Below are 11,628 nucleotides of genomic sequence, written 5' to 3' on the forward strand. Positions count from 1 at the left end.
CAAACAAAATAGACTTTATGCAAGAAATATTACGAGAGACCAAAAGGGGCATTTCATGATGATAAAAGTTATTTCAAAAGATATTTTAATTTGTATGCACCTAATAACATAGCTTCAAAATACATAAAAGCCAAGAAACAAAAGGCAAAGTAGAAGCATTAACAATTTATAGTTGGAAATTTTAACAAACTTCTCAGTAATTGGTGGAACAATCAGATTAAAAGTCAATAAGGCTATAGAAAATTTAAATTACACAATTAACCAAATTGACCTGATTGGCAGCACTATAGAACACTGTTCAAAAGTACCACAGATTGTAGATTGTTTTGAAGAACATGTGGAACATTTACCAAAATAGACCATTTTCCTGGCCATAATACAAATCTTGGTAAATTTCAAAGGATTGATATCATATAGAATATATTATAGAGTTGAATGAAATTAGGAATAACCAAAGGTAACCTAAAATTTCCCAAATGTTAGAAAATTAAGGAGCATATTTCTAAATAATCCATAGGTGAAAAAACAAATCACATGGGAATTAGAAGATAATTTTGAACCAAACAACAATAAAAATAAAACTTGTAAGATACAGCCATAGGATTTCTCAGAAGAGAATTTATGGCTCTAAATACATACATTAGTACAAAAGGACGGCTGAACATTGATGATCCAAGTTCTATCAGGAAGCCAGAAAAAGAAAAGCGAATTATAAACTCAAGTAGAAAGAAGGATATAATGAAGATATAAGAGCAGAAATTGGAGAATAGAAAACAAATGTACAATAGCAATGAAACAGAATAGAGTCCCCAAGGCAGACCACACATAATACTGTTACCTGATTAATGACAAAAGACTCCACTGCAAGCCTGTGGAAAAAGGGCAGTCGTCTTCTGAATGTATTAGGTTCAAATTGCTTGATATTCTTTTGGTGAAATAAATAGCAAATAAACTTTGACCCCCCTACCTTATTACATTATGTACAAAAATTAATTTAGACATTGATCAGAGACCTAAATGTGAAACAGTAAAGCTTCTGGAAGAGAATGTCCTCACGTTCTATCATGAAGATTTTAAAATAAGACACAAAAAGCAATAACCTACTCCAAAGAAAAGATTGATAATTTGGACTTTATTAAAATTAAGAACTTCTCTTCATCAAACTGAGAAAAGATATTTGCAATGCACATATACAGCAAAGCACTCAAGTCTAGAATTTTTAAAAAATAATAAATATTAAGAAAGAGACTGACAACATATTTATAATAAAAATGGTCAAAAGACTTAAACAGAACCCTTATAAATTAAGGTATTCAAATGATGAATAAGCACACGAAAAAGTACTCAGAATTGCTAATCATCAGAGAGATACAAATTTATACCACAATAAGTTACTGTCACACCCTGTTAGGATGACTAAAATGAACAAGATTGGTGATATCTTGTTTGGTAAGGATGTATTAGAATGCTGTTATAGTGCTGGTGGGAGTATAATTGGTACAACTAGTTTGGAAACCTGTCAGTGTCTGTTAAAGCAGTTCCCCTCTTGAGTAAAACATAAGAAAAATGAGTGCTTATGTCCTCAAAAAGGTGTATTTGAAAATGTTAATAGGAGCTTTATTCATAATAGCCAAAAACTGAGCAACTCCAATGTCTTTGTAGAGTCAAATAGATAAACATAGATGAACTGACAATGGTGAGTGAAAGAAGCCACACGAAAGAGTGTATCTGTATGTATGTGTACATATACATACTGTATGCATGTGTGAAGTTCAAAAACTGGTGAAATTAGTCTACAGTGATTAAAGACAGAATATTGGTTACCTTTTGGGGGATAGTAATGATACAGGGAGTTTGCTGAGCTGCTGGGAATGTTCTATGTCTTGATCTCAGTAGTGGTCACCCAGGGTGTGTGTATAAATATTATTTGAGGTATACACTTAAGTTTTGTGTTCTTTACTGTATTTAAATTATACTCTAATAAAAATGGGGGGGTGAAGAAAGTATTGGGAGTGCTTGAATAATTTATCCCCGAGCTAACTGTACAAGACAACTCAAGTTAGACTTTCTGATGTTATCATCCCTGTTATTCAAAAGAATATTATTGCTGTAAGAATCTTTTAAGTTATCTGCTCTTTATTTTACTGATAAACTTGACACTGAAGTCTCATGTTGAGTTAGTAATAGATGAGAGGTAAAAGATCTCCATAATTTAGGTAGGGCTTCATTTATTAGATTGATGCAAAATGTAGTTTTGGAGCAAAAGATTGCATCTTGGTATTTAGTTCTTGCTTTTATTTGGGGATTTTTATTTGGTTGGTTGTTGTTTGGTTTGGTTTTTTATTGCTTATGCTAATGTTTTTTCATTTGGTTTTTTATAGAGCATTCAGACTTATAACTGGTAGATATAAAGTTTCAGTATATGTTTAAATTCAGAATTTTTGTAACCCTTAGAATATTAAAAAATAAATGAATGCTCACTTGAAAGCAACATAATTTTTCAAATAGTGAATTGGAATATTGGGAGCTACATGTCTGTTATTTGATATAAAACTGGTTGGTGCTGTTTTTTCACCTTGTCTACATATATGTATATCTGGAATTCTGTCGAAATGAAATGGAATCCTTCCTAATGTTACTTTATATTATCTTCTCAGGAAATTGTGTGAAATATTTGTTATTATTTTATTAATTGATTTTTTATTGTTCTCCTGGACCTTTATTTAGTAAAGAAGAATTTTTTAAAAGTTTTTTAATGTGTTTCAATCCATTCTTTAGCCAGTGTAAGCTTCTTCAAGTTGGTCCTTTGTCCTTTTGACATTCAAAATTACTTTTAAAGCAACTTAACCACTAGATGTCGCTGTAATTCAAGTAACAAAAAATTATCTCAGCACTTTCAGGTATTTGAAACTCAGTTTCAGAAGTAGTTTAACTTATTTATTTTGATCAAAATGTTTGAATAATATCCACATATCATTAAGCCTTTGGAATTTTGGTGTGCTATATTCAGATATGAGAAAGAATTTCAAGTTATTCTCTTGCATTAAAACAAAAACACCATTACGTAGATGTTACGGTTACTATAAAATATTTTGAATGGAATAAATATCATTTCCATGTCACTAAATCATTTTATTCTTATTTATTTATTTATTTTTTATTGTAAACCCATTCTTTCTTTACCTGTGTTGAAAAGAATTTAATCTTTTTCCGTATTTAGTTTTTTGTTCCTTGTCAACTCATTCTCTTCAAGGTTCAGCCTGGAGAGGGAAATAAAGCCGCCTTCAATGACATGAGAGCCTTGTCCGGAGGTGAACGTTCCTTCTCCACGGTGTGCTTCATTCTCTCCCTGTGGTCCATTGCCGAATCTCCTTTCAGATGCCTGGATGAGTTTGATGTTTACATGGTAGTGTTAAATTTTAAATTCCCTAAATTTTGTTTGTTTGTTTGAAACATACATTTTGAAAGGAAGCAAATCTTTCTTTAGTTTTACCCATACAGAAAGATCCTGCCCTGACACTTTAGTCTGCGATCAGTGGTAGGGAAGAACTGGAGAGCTTGAGTTCTCGCCCTTGCTTACTACACACGGTGCCTCTAGAGACCCTGCGCTGGGTTCCATCCTCCTCTCTCCCAGTGTGGACGCCCTTACTCTCTGTCAGATAGGCTTTTTCTCCTCCAGCCTCTTTCCTAGCTTATTTTCCTCAGCCCTTTAACACACTCAAGCTCTTTTGTTTTAACAGAGTATTAGTTCGCCACCCTTGCTTTCACTCCCCTCGCTGCTGTGTGCTGTCCCTTCCCTCCCGGCCACACTTTCTAGAAGAGCAGTGCATAGAACATAGGAAGCAAGAGCTTTTGACTTGGAGATTAAAAAGCCTAGGATTTGAGACTGATATCTGTACCAGTTACCCAGATGACTTTAGGCAAAATATTTATCCTTCTGAGTCTCAGTTTCTTTATTTATAAAACAAGGTTATCAGTACTTCCTACCTCATAGGGTTAGAGTGAGGCTCAAATGATGTCTTTCATGTAATACACTTACTGTGGTATAGGCACATAGTAAGTCCTCATAAATTAGCAAGGAACCATTTTCTTTACTTCTTCTTGTCTCATCTTTTCCTAAATCCACTGTAATATGTGTGTAGACTACAATACTTCAACAAAAGGTCATAAAAATGAGCTTTCTTTTAGTCTTACTTTATTCCTTTGGAGTATTTGGCACCATAGACCTGTCTTCCATCTCTAAAATGTATCTTCTTACCAGCTCCCGCCCTCCTCTTCCCTGGTTTTCCTGTGTCCTACTCTTTGTTCCCAAACTGTCAAGCTGCCTCCCTTAATTATATTGCCCTTGGATGTTTGAGGTCTTCTTTGTTTGCCTGTTATGCTGTTGTTGATTTCCTGGATTCTATACCCTACCTACCCCCGCACACACACAGATACACAGTCCCCAGAACTACTACCTGCATATGGATGGATACCTGCCCACTCGAAGCACCTCATCCTGACACCTCTCTTGTACTCAAGACCCTGTGCCCTACTCCCTATTAGACATCACCCTCACCCAGTAAACAACCAGAATCTCCAACTCAGCAGGGGTGAGAGTGAAGATGTCTTCCTCTCACAGCCTCCTCCTTTTCCTGAATTCCCTACCTTGATTAATGGCAAACTGTCATTACCAACCCAATCACCTAACTTCAAAACGTGTAATTTATCTGTGATTCTTCCTTCTTTAAGTCTGACCTCTGCTCTTAAGACCTCTCTTTAGTCTCTGCCCTCTTCTCCTTCCTCACTGAGATTCTGTTGCTCCCACCTCCTTCTCCTCACCTCGTGCCTGTGGCCTCTTGTCCAGAATCCCAGACTTTTTTCTATGATACCATCGCTGAAGATGGTTTAGAAATTCCTCAGAGAATCATCTTCAAAGCTAATTCACAAATCACGGAAGGTAATTATTCTTTCCTTGCAGGCTTCTTGTCCAAAATGCCATTATGCAGACTTACTGCCTATCTTGTATGTCCAATTTAATTCTAAACAGGTCTTTTTCTCTTTCATAATCTTAGAGTTTCTTAATGAGAGTGGCACTTTGCCCCTGTGAATTATTCAGAAGAATGTACCCAAGTTCTGACAGCTAATCAAGGGAAACAAATAATTAATTTGTGGTGTATTGGCAGCTTTGTTATTAAATGATAGGCCTCCCAGGGAAGATATGCCTGGTGGAATTTTTATAGTCAGAGCCATTGATCAATGTAGCAAGGATGAAGGTCTCCTTTTGACTCCAAAGCCCTTGTCCTAAACCACCATGCTATATTGCCACATATTGTTTCAAATAAGACCTTTAAAAATGTATGTATTCATTTGTTTATGATTTTAACATTTAGGAATTTTCAAGAGGGTTGAGGAATACTTTGTTTTTTTTTTCTTTTTACTGTTATTTAACTCAGAAAATATAAGCATAGGTCTAATTTATTTAATTTCAAAACCTATCATAAGTAAGCATTTTTCTTTTTCTATACTTTGATGTGCTGTTTAACTTAGTTTAAAGATTCGTTCAAGAAATTCATCTGTAAATTCAAATTGGTTTACAGTGTACAAATTACAGAGGCAATGGGGAGGGGTAGCCTTTTTACAATACCTGAATCAGTGAGGGAAAATATGAGAGACTTAATGAATTTGAGACCAGATACTTTTGTTGCCATTTCCCTGAGTAATTAACCATTACTGTACAAATTAGATTTAGTCTGGAACATTTATTTGTCATTTGACTATTTTCTAATTATTTTAATTGCTACATGTATTTGAGGGAGGGGGCCATGCATATAAATACTTTGACTATAGAAATCACCTGGAAGATATATTTATTTAGTTATTGTCCCATAATCATTTCCGATATTATCTTTTCCTATATAAACTCTTTGGCTATCACAGATAAGGTAATGGGTAATCCCTGGATGAAAATCCAGGGGTTTGTATCAGCCAGCAGAATGCTGCTTTTACAGAAATTGATTTACACAACAGCAATCCTAACTTTTGCCTTTGTTCTTCAGGATATGGTTAACAGAAGAATTGCCATGGACATGATACTTAAGATGGCAGATTCCCAGCGTTTTAGACAATTTATCTTGCTTACCCCTCAAAGCATGAGGTAATTTTTTAAAACTTTATGTGATTGATCTCAAGCATATAAAAACAGAAAAGAAATCTTTCATAATTTAAATTTTTAAACTATAGATACATAAATGACCAATGAAAAGAAAAATGAGCTCCTTGCACTAGTTCAGGAGATTTATGATGATTTTTCCTTTTCAAGATCTTCAAAACTTTACTTGTATTATTTCCCTTACATAACTGAAGCAAGTTGACTGGAATATGATTATTGACTTGTTACTATTTCTTTTCCTTTTTTTGAGATAAGAGTCTCACTCTGTTGCCCTTGGCAGAGTGCAGTGGCATCATCATAGCTCACTGTAACCTCAAATTCCTGAGCTCAAGTGATCCTCTTGCCTCAGCCTCCTGAGTAGCTAGGACTAGGCACAAGCCACCATGCCTGTGTAATGTTTTCTACTTTTAGTAGAGATAGGATCTTGCTCAGGCTGATCCCAAACTCCTGAGCTCAAGGGATCCTCCCAGCTCAGCCCCCAGAGTGCTAGGATTACAGGCGTGAGCCATCATGCCCAGCCAACTTGTTACTATTTCTATTTCAAATCTGCTCCTTTGCGGTTATTATGACCAACTAACATAAAGTAATTTAGTAATTCTGTTCGGACAGAAGAAACGATTCATGGTTCCCCTCATTGTGGCTCTTTTCTTGATGACTTACAAATACCAGTCTTTCTAAACAAAGAGCTCTACTCTGCTGTCAATCAGCATTTATTGAGTACCTACAATGTCAGGCATTATGTTACTTAGAGTTAATATTCTGCCTCTAAAGCGGTCATGTGATCATATGGGAATTTAAATTTGCTATTGGGAATATTCGGGTAACTCTTTCCTTGTTAGATCAGAACCAGAGTTAAAAATAGTTGATATATAAATCTTCATTATATTTTCCTTCAAACTCAAATACCCATGGGATCTACCAGGAAGTTAATTTTTAAAAATGAAAACAAACTATTTTCTTATTGCAAATAATAATTCTCCTAGAACTCTACGTATTAGACATATCCCACTATTAGCAGGTAACGGCCATTTAGATTTATATTTTCATGAAGTAGTGTTAGAATTTTTTTTAATGGGTAAAAACATTCCTGGAAATTTGAGTAATTAACTTTGTTTTCTCTAGCTCACTTCCTTCAAGCAAACTGATAAGAATTCTTCGAATGTCTGATCCCGAAAGAGGACAAACTACATTGCCTTTCAGGCCTGTGACTCAAGAGGAAGAAGATGACCGAAGTTGATTTGTAATTTAACATGCCTTGTCCGCACATTGAAATATTTGTGAAGGGAAAAAAATTTTAGACATTTGATATAATAAAATGAGACTGAAGATACTCTGAAATTAAAGAAACTCCTTTATATATCTAACCACAATCAAATGTGTAAATAAGCCTAGAAAACTAACTACAACCAGCAATTAAATTACTACTACTTTCCTTTAAGAAAATCAATTTCATAGTACTAGTTTTAAATCTTTTTAAGTTTTTCTTTGTTTTTTTTTAACCATCTACTTTTATAGATCCTTTTTCAGAAGTAAAATTTTGTACATATATACATATACATATCTGTTTAGTTTGGGTTCATTTCTGTAGTATTTTGTAAGAAAATAAAAGTTGGAGCACCTGATTATATTTAGTTTTGCTTTTCCAGAATATTACATTCTACAGTTAAATTATCAAAAATAGACAAATGGAGGGATTTCTCATTGCAGAGGGTGGCGTGCAAGGGAGGTCTATGGACAGGGGCCGGTTTATGGTGTGTTTTTTGCTTATTAATTATGAGGGACCCACAGAGGACTATGAATACTTTAGGTAAAATTCTTGCCTATAGGTAATTTTTAACCACAAAGATACAAATATAGATTTGGGCTGTAACTTTTAATTATTGTATTTCATCAGATTTAAGATGCTATTTATAAGGTACTTCCACAGAGCACTGCAGCAACGCCAAGTCCGACACATACTTTTTTCTGAATCCTTTAGCTGTCCTCCACTCAGCCCAGAGCCTGTAACCATTATCAGAACTGGATCATGATGCAGCTTTTCACCCTGACCTGCAGCATGCTTGTCTGCTTTAAAAGCCCTCAGTTTGCAGTTCAAGGTGCCAGGCTTGGGCTCAGCTGAGAAGAGAACACGGGCTACAGGGACTGTGCAGACCAGGCTGGGAGAAGGGCTGGGAAAACTGGGGGTGGAGCATGGCTCCTCATGGAACAGGAAAGTATTAAGAGCTAGTGACTACAGGAGTCCAAGGCCAAGCTGCTGATGGTGAGCTGACATCAATTATAGGGCACACCCTGATTTTAGAGACGTTAAAAATTGTACTTCTTAGAAAGATCAAATGTAGAATATTGTAAAAAATGGCATTTAAGAACTTTTTTTTAAGAATACATGAATAAGATTGCTGCCTGTATTCTCTATGTTTGATACTAGAATTCGTGCTAAAGTTTTTAAAAACACATTGGATATCAACAAGAGGCATTCCTTATATTACTAGCAATAAATATTAGAATAAATATTTATGAAATTGAAAAGGAAGTATTTTAAGAGCAGGAACCACTTCTATAGTTATTGAGAAAAACTGGGTTTTGTTTTTGTTTTTGGTGGGGGAAGGAGTCTAATTTAGTCTTAAATTGAGATCAGTTGCCAAATGAAAAGTCCAAAAACTTGTGCTTTCTTATCTAAGAATTTATAAAAAGAGAAAAGTGTGTGCTGAATGTTTTAAACATCTCCAACTGACCATACAAAGTCTGATTTTTAAATTTACATTTATAACTCATTTGTATTAAAACTATTTTAACATACATGTGCTTTTTCAAATTAAAATGAAGTAGAAAATACCAAATGCATCAATTTTTATTAGCTAAGGAACTAAAGTGTCTGAATTTTTGTGATAGTTTTGAATGTTGTGCTTCTTAATACAGAATGGAAAATATAATTCTCAGGTATCCGAGAATCTTGTTAAATTGAAGATTATTCATTGCTTTAGCTTCACAAAGTTTTGATTTCAACTATCATAAGTGAAAATATCTTCATTTAATGTTCTAAGTGGTAGTAATATTAGAATAACAAGAATAAGAAGAAATTGTTCTTTTAAAATATGTAAATTCCAAAAATAAAACAGAATTTCTGTGTATTAAGGTCATGGTTTTGTGGATTGGAGAAGGTAGTGTTAACTAAATTGATCCTCTTTATGAATACTGACTTAAATACATCATTAAGGCAACTCTTCAACCCCTATTTTATCATCATTGCATCAATGACTGAATGAAGTCCCAGGAAACAAGAAGAAAGGCTTACTTGGATCTTAAATCCTACCTTCTCAAATCTTTGGGATAGAAATGATTAAAATCTTTCTTAAAGTGACAAGTGTGATGACTTTTGGTAAACCAAAGTATAAGTAATACAGTTACTCAACTTGATAAATCAGCACAAAGATTCAGTCATCGATTTCTTAATGATTTTTAAGTTTTCATTTCTCCCATTTCACAGTGCTGTTTTTTTTTTCAATTTTTTTTTTTTTTTGGCATATCTTCATAATGTCTGGGCTGTTTATATATGGAGACCAAAATGATTACATTCTGTGAAAGAATCTGTTGGCTAGGACTCGTGAATTAGATTGGAAATGTTACCGACCATAATGAAAAACGAGTGATCCAGAATGTCTGATTAAAAGTTCTCCTGAGTACACAAATCAGATGTGGGAAGAAAGACAAAGTGTTTAGAGTATCCTGAGGCAGTAAGTTTCTGGTTAGATTTATGACTTGTTTATGCATCTACATATATGCCTTCTACTTTGACCAATGCAGATTTTCAGGAGAATTGGTTTGAAATTTGCGGTCCTAAAAGTTTAGACAATGACCCATGTTTTGTGACTTGAATTAAATGCCTACGGACTTGAAGACATATCAAAATACTTAATAGGAGTAGGTTCTTTAAGGATTGGTGTAAACTAATAATACAGATATAAATCAGCTGTTTCTTTGAGTCAACAAATGAATTTTTTATGCCCAGCTAATTTTTCTTTATTTTTCGGGTAGAGACAGAGTCTCACTGTGTTGCCCAGATGAGTCTTGAACTCCTGGCCTCAAGCTATCCTCCTCCCTCAGCCTCCTAAAGTGCTGGGATTATAGGCGTGAGCCACCACGCCTGATCCCTACAAATGAATTTTTTAAATATCTATAATATTGATACTTAGCATATTTAATTTTGGCAGTGGCATCTGGATAGAATCTATAGAAACAGAAGTGACCTGAGTATACCACTAATCATAGCAAGCTTAAGAGGGCTTTTGCCACCTGATTTTTCTCCATTTTAAAAATGTAGAGTTCAATTTATTAAAAAATGATTTAAGTTCCTGCCATGTGTTAGGGACTGTTTTAAGCCCTGAGAACACTATAGTGAGTAATACTAAATCTGCCTTCATGGCGTTTAAAATCTAGTTAGACATAAACAATACTGTATATAAGCTGACGGCAGTTCCTATGAAGAAGAATAAAACAGGGTAAGGATTTGAGGAGGGTGGAGGAGAGTGGTATTTAGAATGCAGTGTTGAGAGAAGACCGCAGAAGGTAATAATCGAGCAGGGGCCTGAAACAAGTGATAGGGGCTATGCGACAGAAGATACGCAGGGCGGCGGTTCCAAGCAGAGGACCCGAGTGCACAGGCCCTGAGGTGAGAATGAACTTCATGTCTAGGAATCCTAAGGCTAGTGTCAATAGAGCTTAGTGAGCAAAGAGGACTGGTAGGGGGTAAGGTTCAGAGATGGGCAGAGCAAGATCAATTGAGGCCCTAAAATCATTGTAAGCAGGTTTTGAGATGTCCAATAAGCATTAAAAGAAATCCTCTGGCTGTTGTGTGAATAGATTAGGGTGGAGCAAATGTAGAAAGAGGGTGAGTGCTTTGGAGACTTGCAGGTCCAAGCAAGAATAACAGCAGAGGTTAAACAGCTAATTAACATGATAATTAAAATGGCAGCTGAGTGTAAGCTAGAAGCATAGAACCCAGGCCCACTTGAATGATTAGAGGAAGCCTGTAGTTGGTCCTTTGTGAGGAAACCACTGTGGCTGGTTGGGTGTTGGTGTCAGGGAGGACCGGGTTGCTGGGATATGTGTGTTGAAATGGAACTCAATTGCAGAGCGTTCAGTTAGACACACCTCAGTTCGTGGCTCACCTTCAGCGTTGGTCCATGCAGTACTTACTTATTTTCCTTTATCTTCATTCTTCATTCCCTGTAACAGATTTTATTTTCCAAAGATGGCCATAACAATAGATCCTTCTCATGTTATTCCAGAACCTTGCCTTGTAGAGTTTAATTCTCTTCTTAATCTGGGCAGATTTGTAACTCACTTATAATCAACAGAATGCAATAAGGATGATACTTTGTGACTTCCAAGGCTAGATCAGAAAAGGCAATGAGCAGAAATGAAAGTCCTGCCTTGATCCCTGGAATACTCATACCGGAGCCTTGCGCCAGCGTGGGAGC

At 35.4% G+C, this 11,628-nt stretch overlaps 1 protein-coding gene across 1 annotated transcript in view; it reads left to right on the plus strand.

Annotated features, from left to right (window-relative positions):
* Positions 1-7,489, plus strand: part of LOC105817417 (structural maintenance of chromosomes protein 6-like) — a 19,158-nt gene extending 11,669 nt beyond the window's left edge. Inside the window, exons 2-4 of the mRNA XM_012653103.1 lie at positions 3,254-3,406; positions 6,039-6,136; positions 7,274-7,489. Coding sequence (XP_012508557.1) covers positions 3,254-3,406; positions 6,039-6,136; positions 7,274-7,388 — 366 coding nt within the window. The 3' untranslated portion in view covers positions 7,389-7,489. The remainder of the gene's footprint in view (positions 1-3,253; positions 3,407-6,038; positions 6,137-7,273) is intronic.
* Positions 7,490-11,628: the final 4,139 nt, after the last annotated feature.

The sequence above is a fragment of the Propithecus coquereli genome, unplaced genomic scaffold (assembly GCF_000956105.1).
Source record: "Propithecus coquereli isolate 6110/MARCELLA unplaced genomic scaffold, Pcoq_1.0 Scaffold41, whole genome shotgun sequence".
Taxonomy (NCBI): domain Eukaryota; kingdom Metazoa; phylum Chordata; class Mammalia; order Primates; family Indriidae; genus Propithecus; species Propithecus coquereli.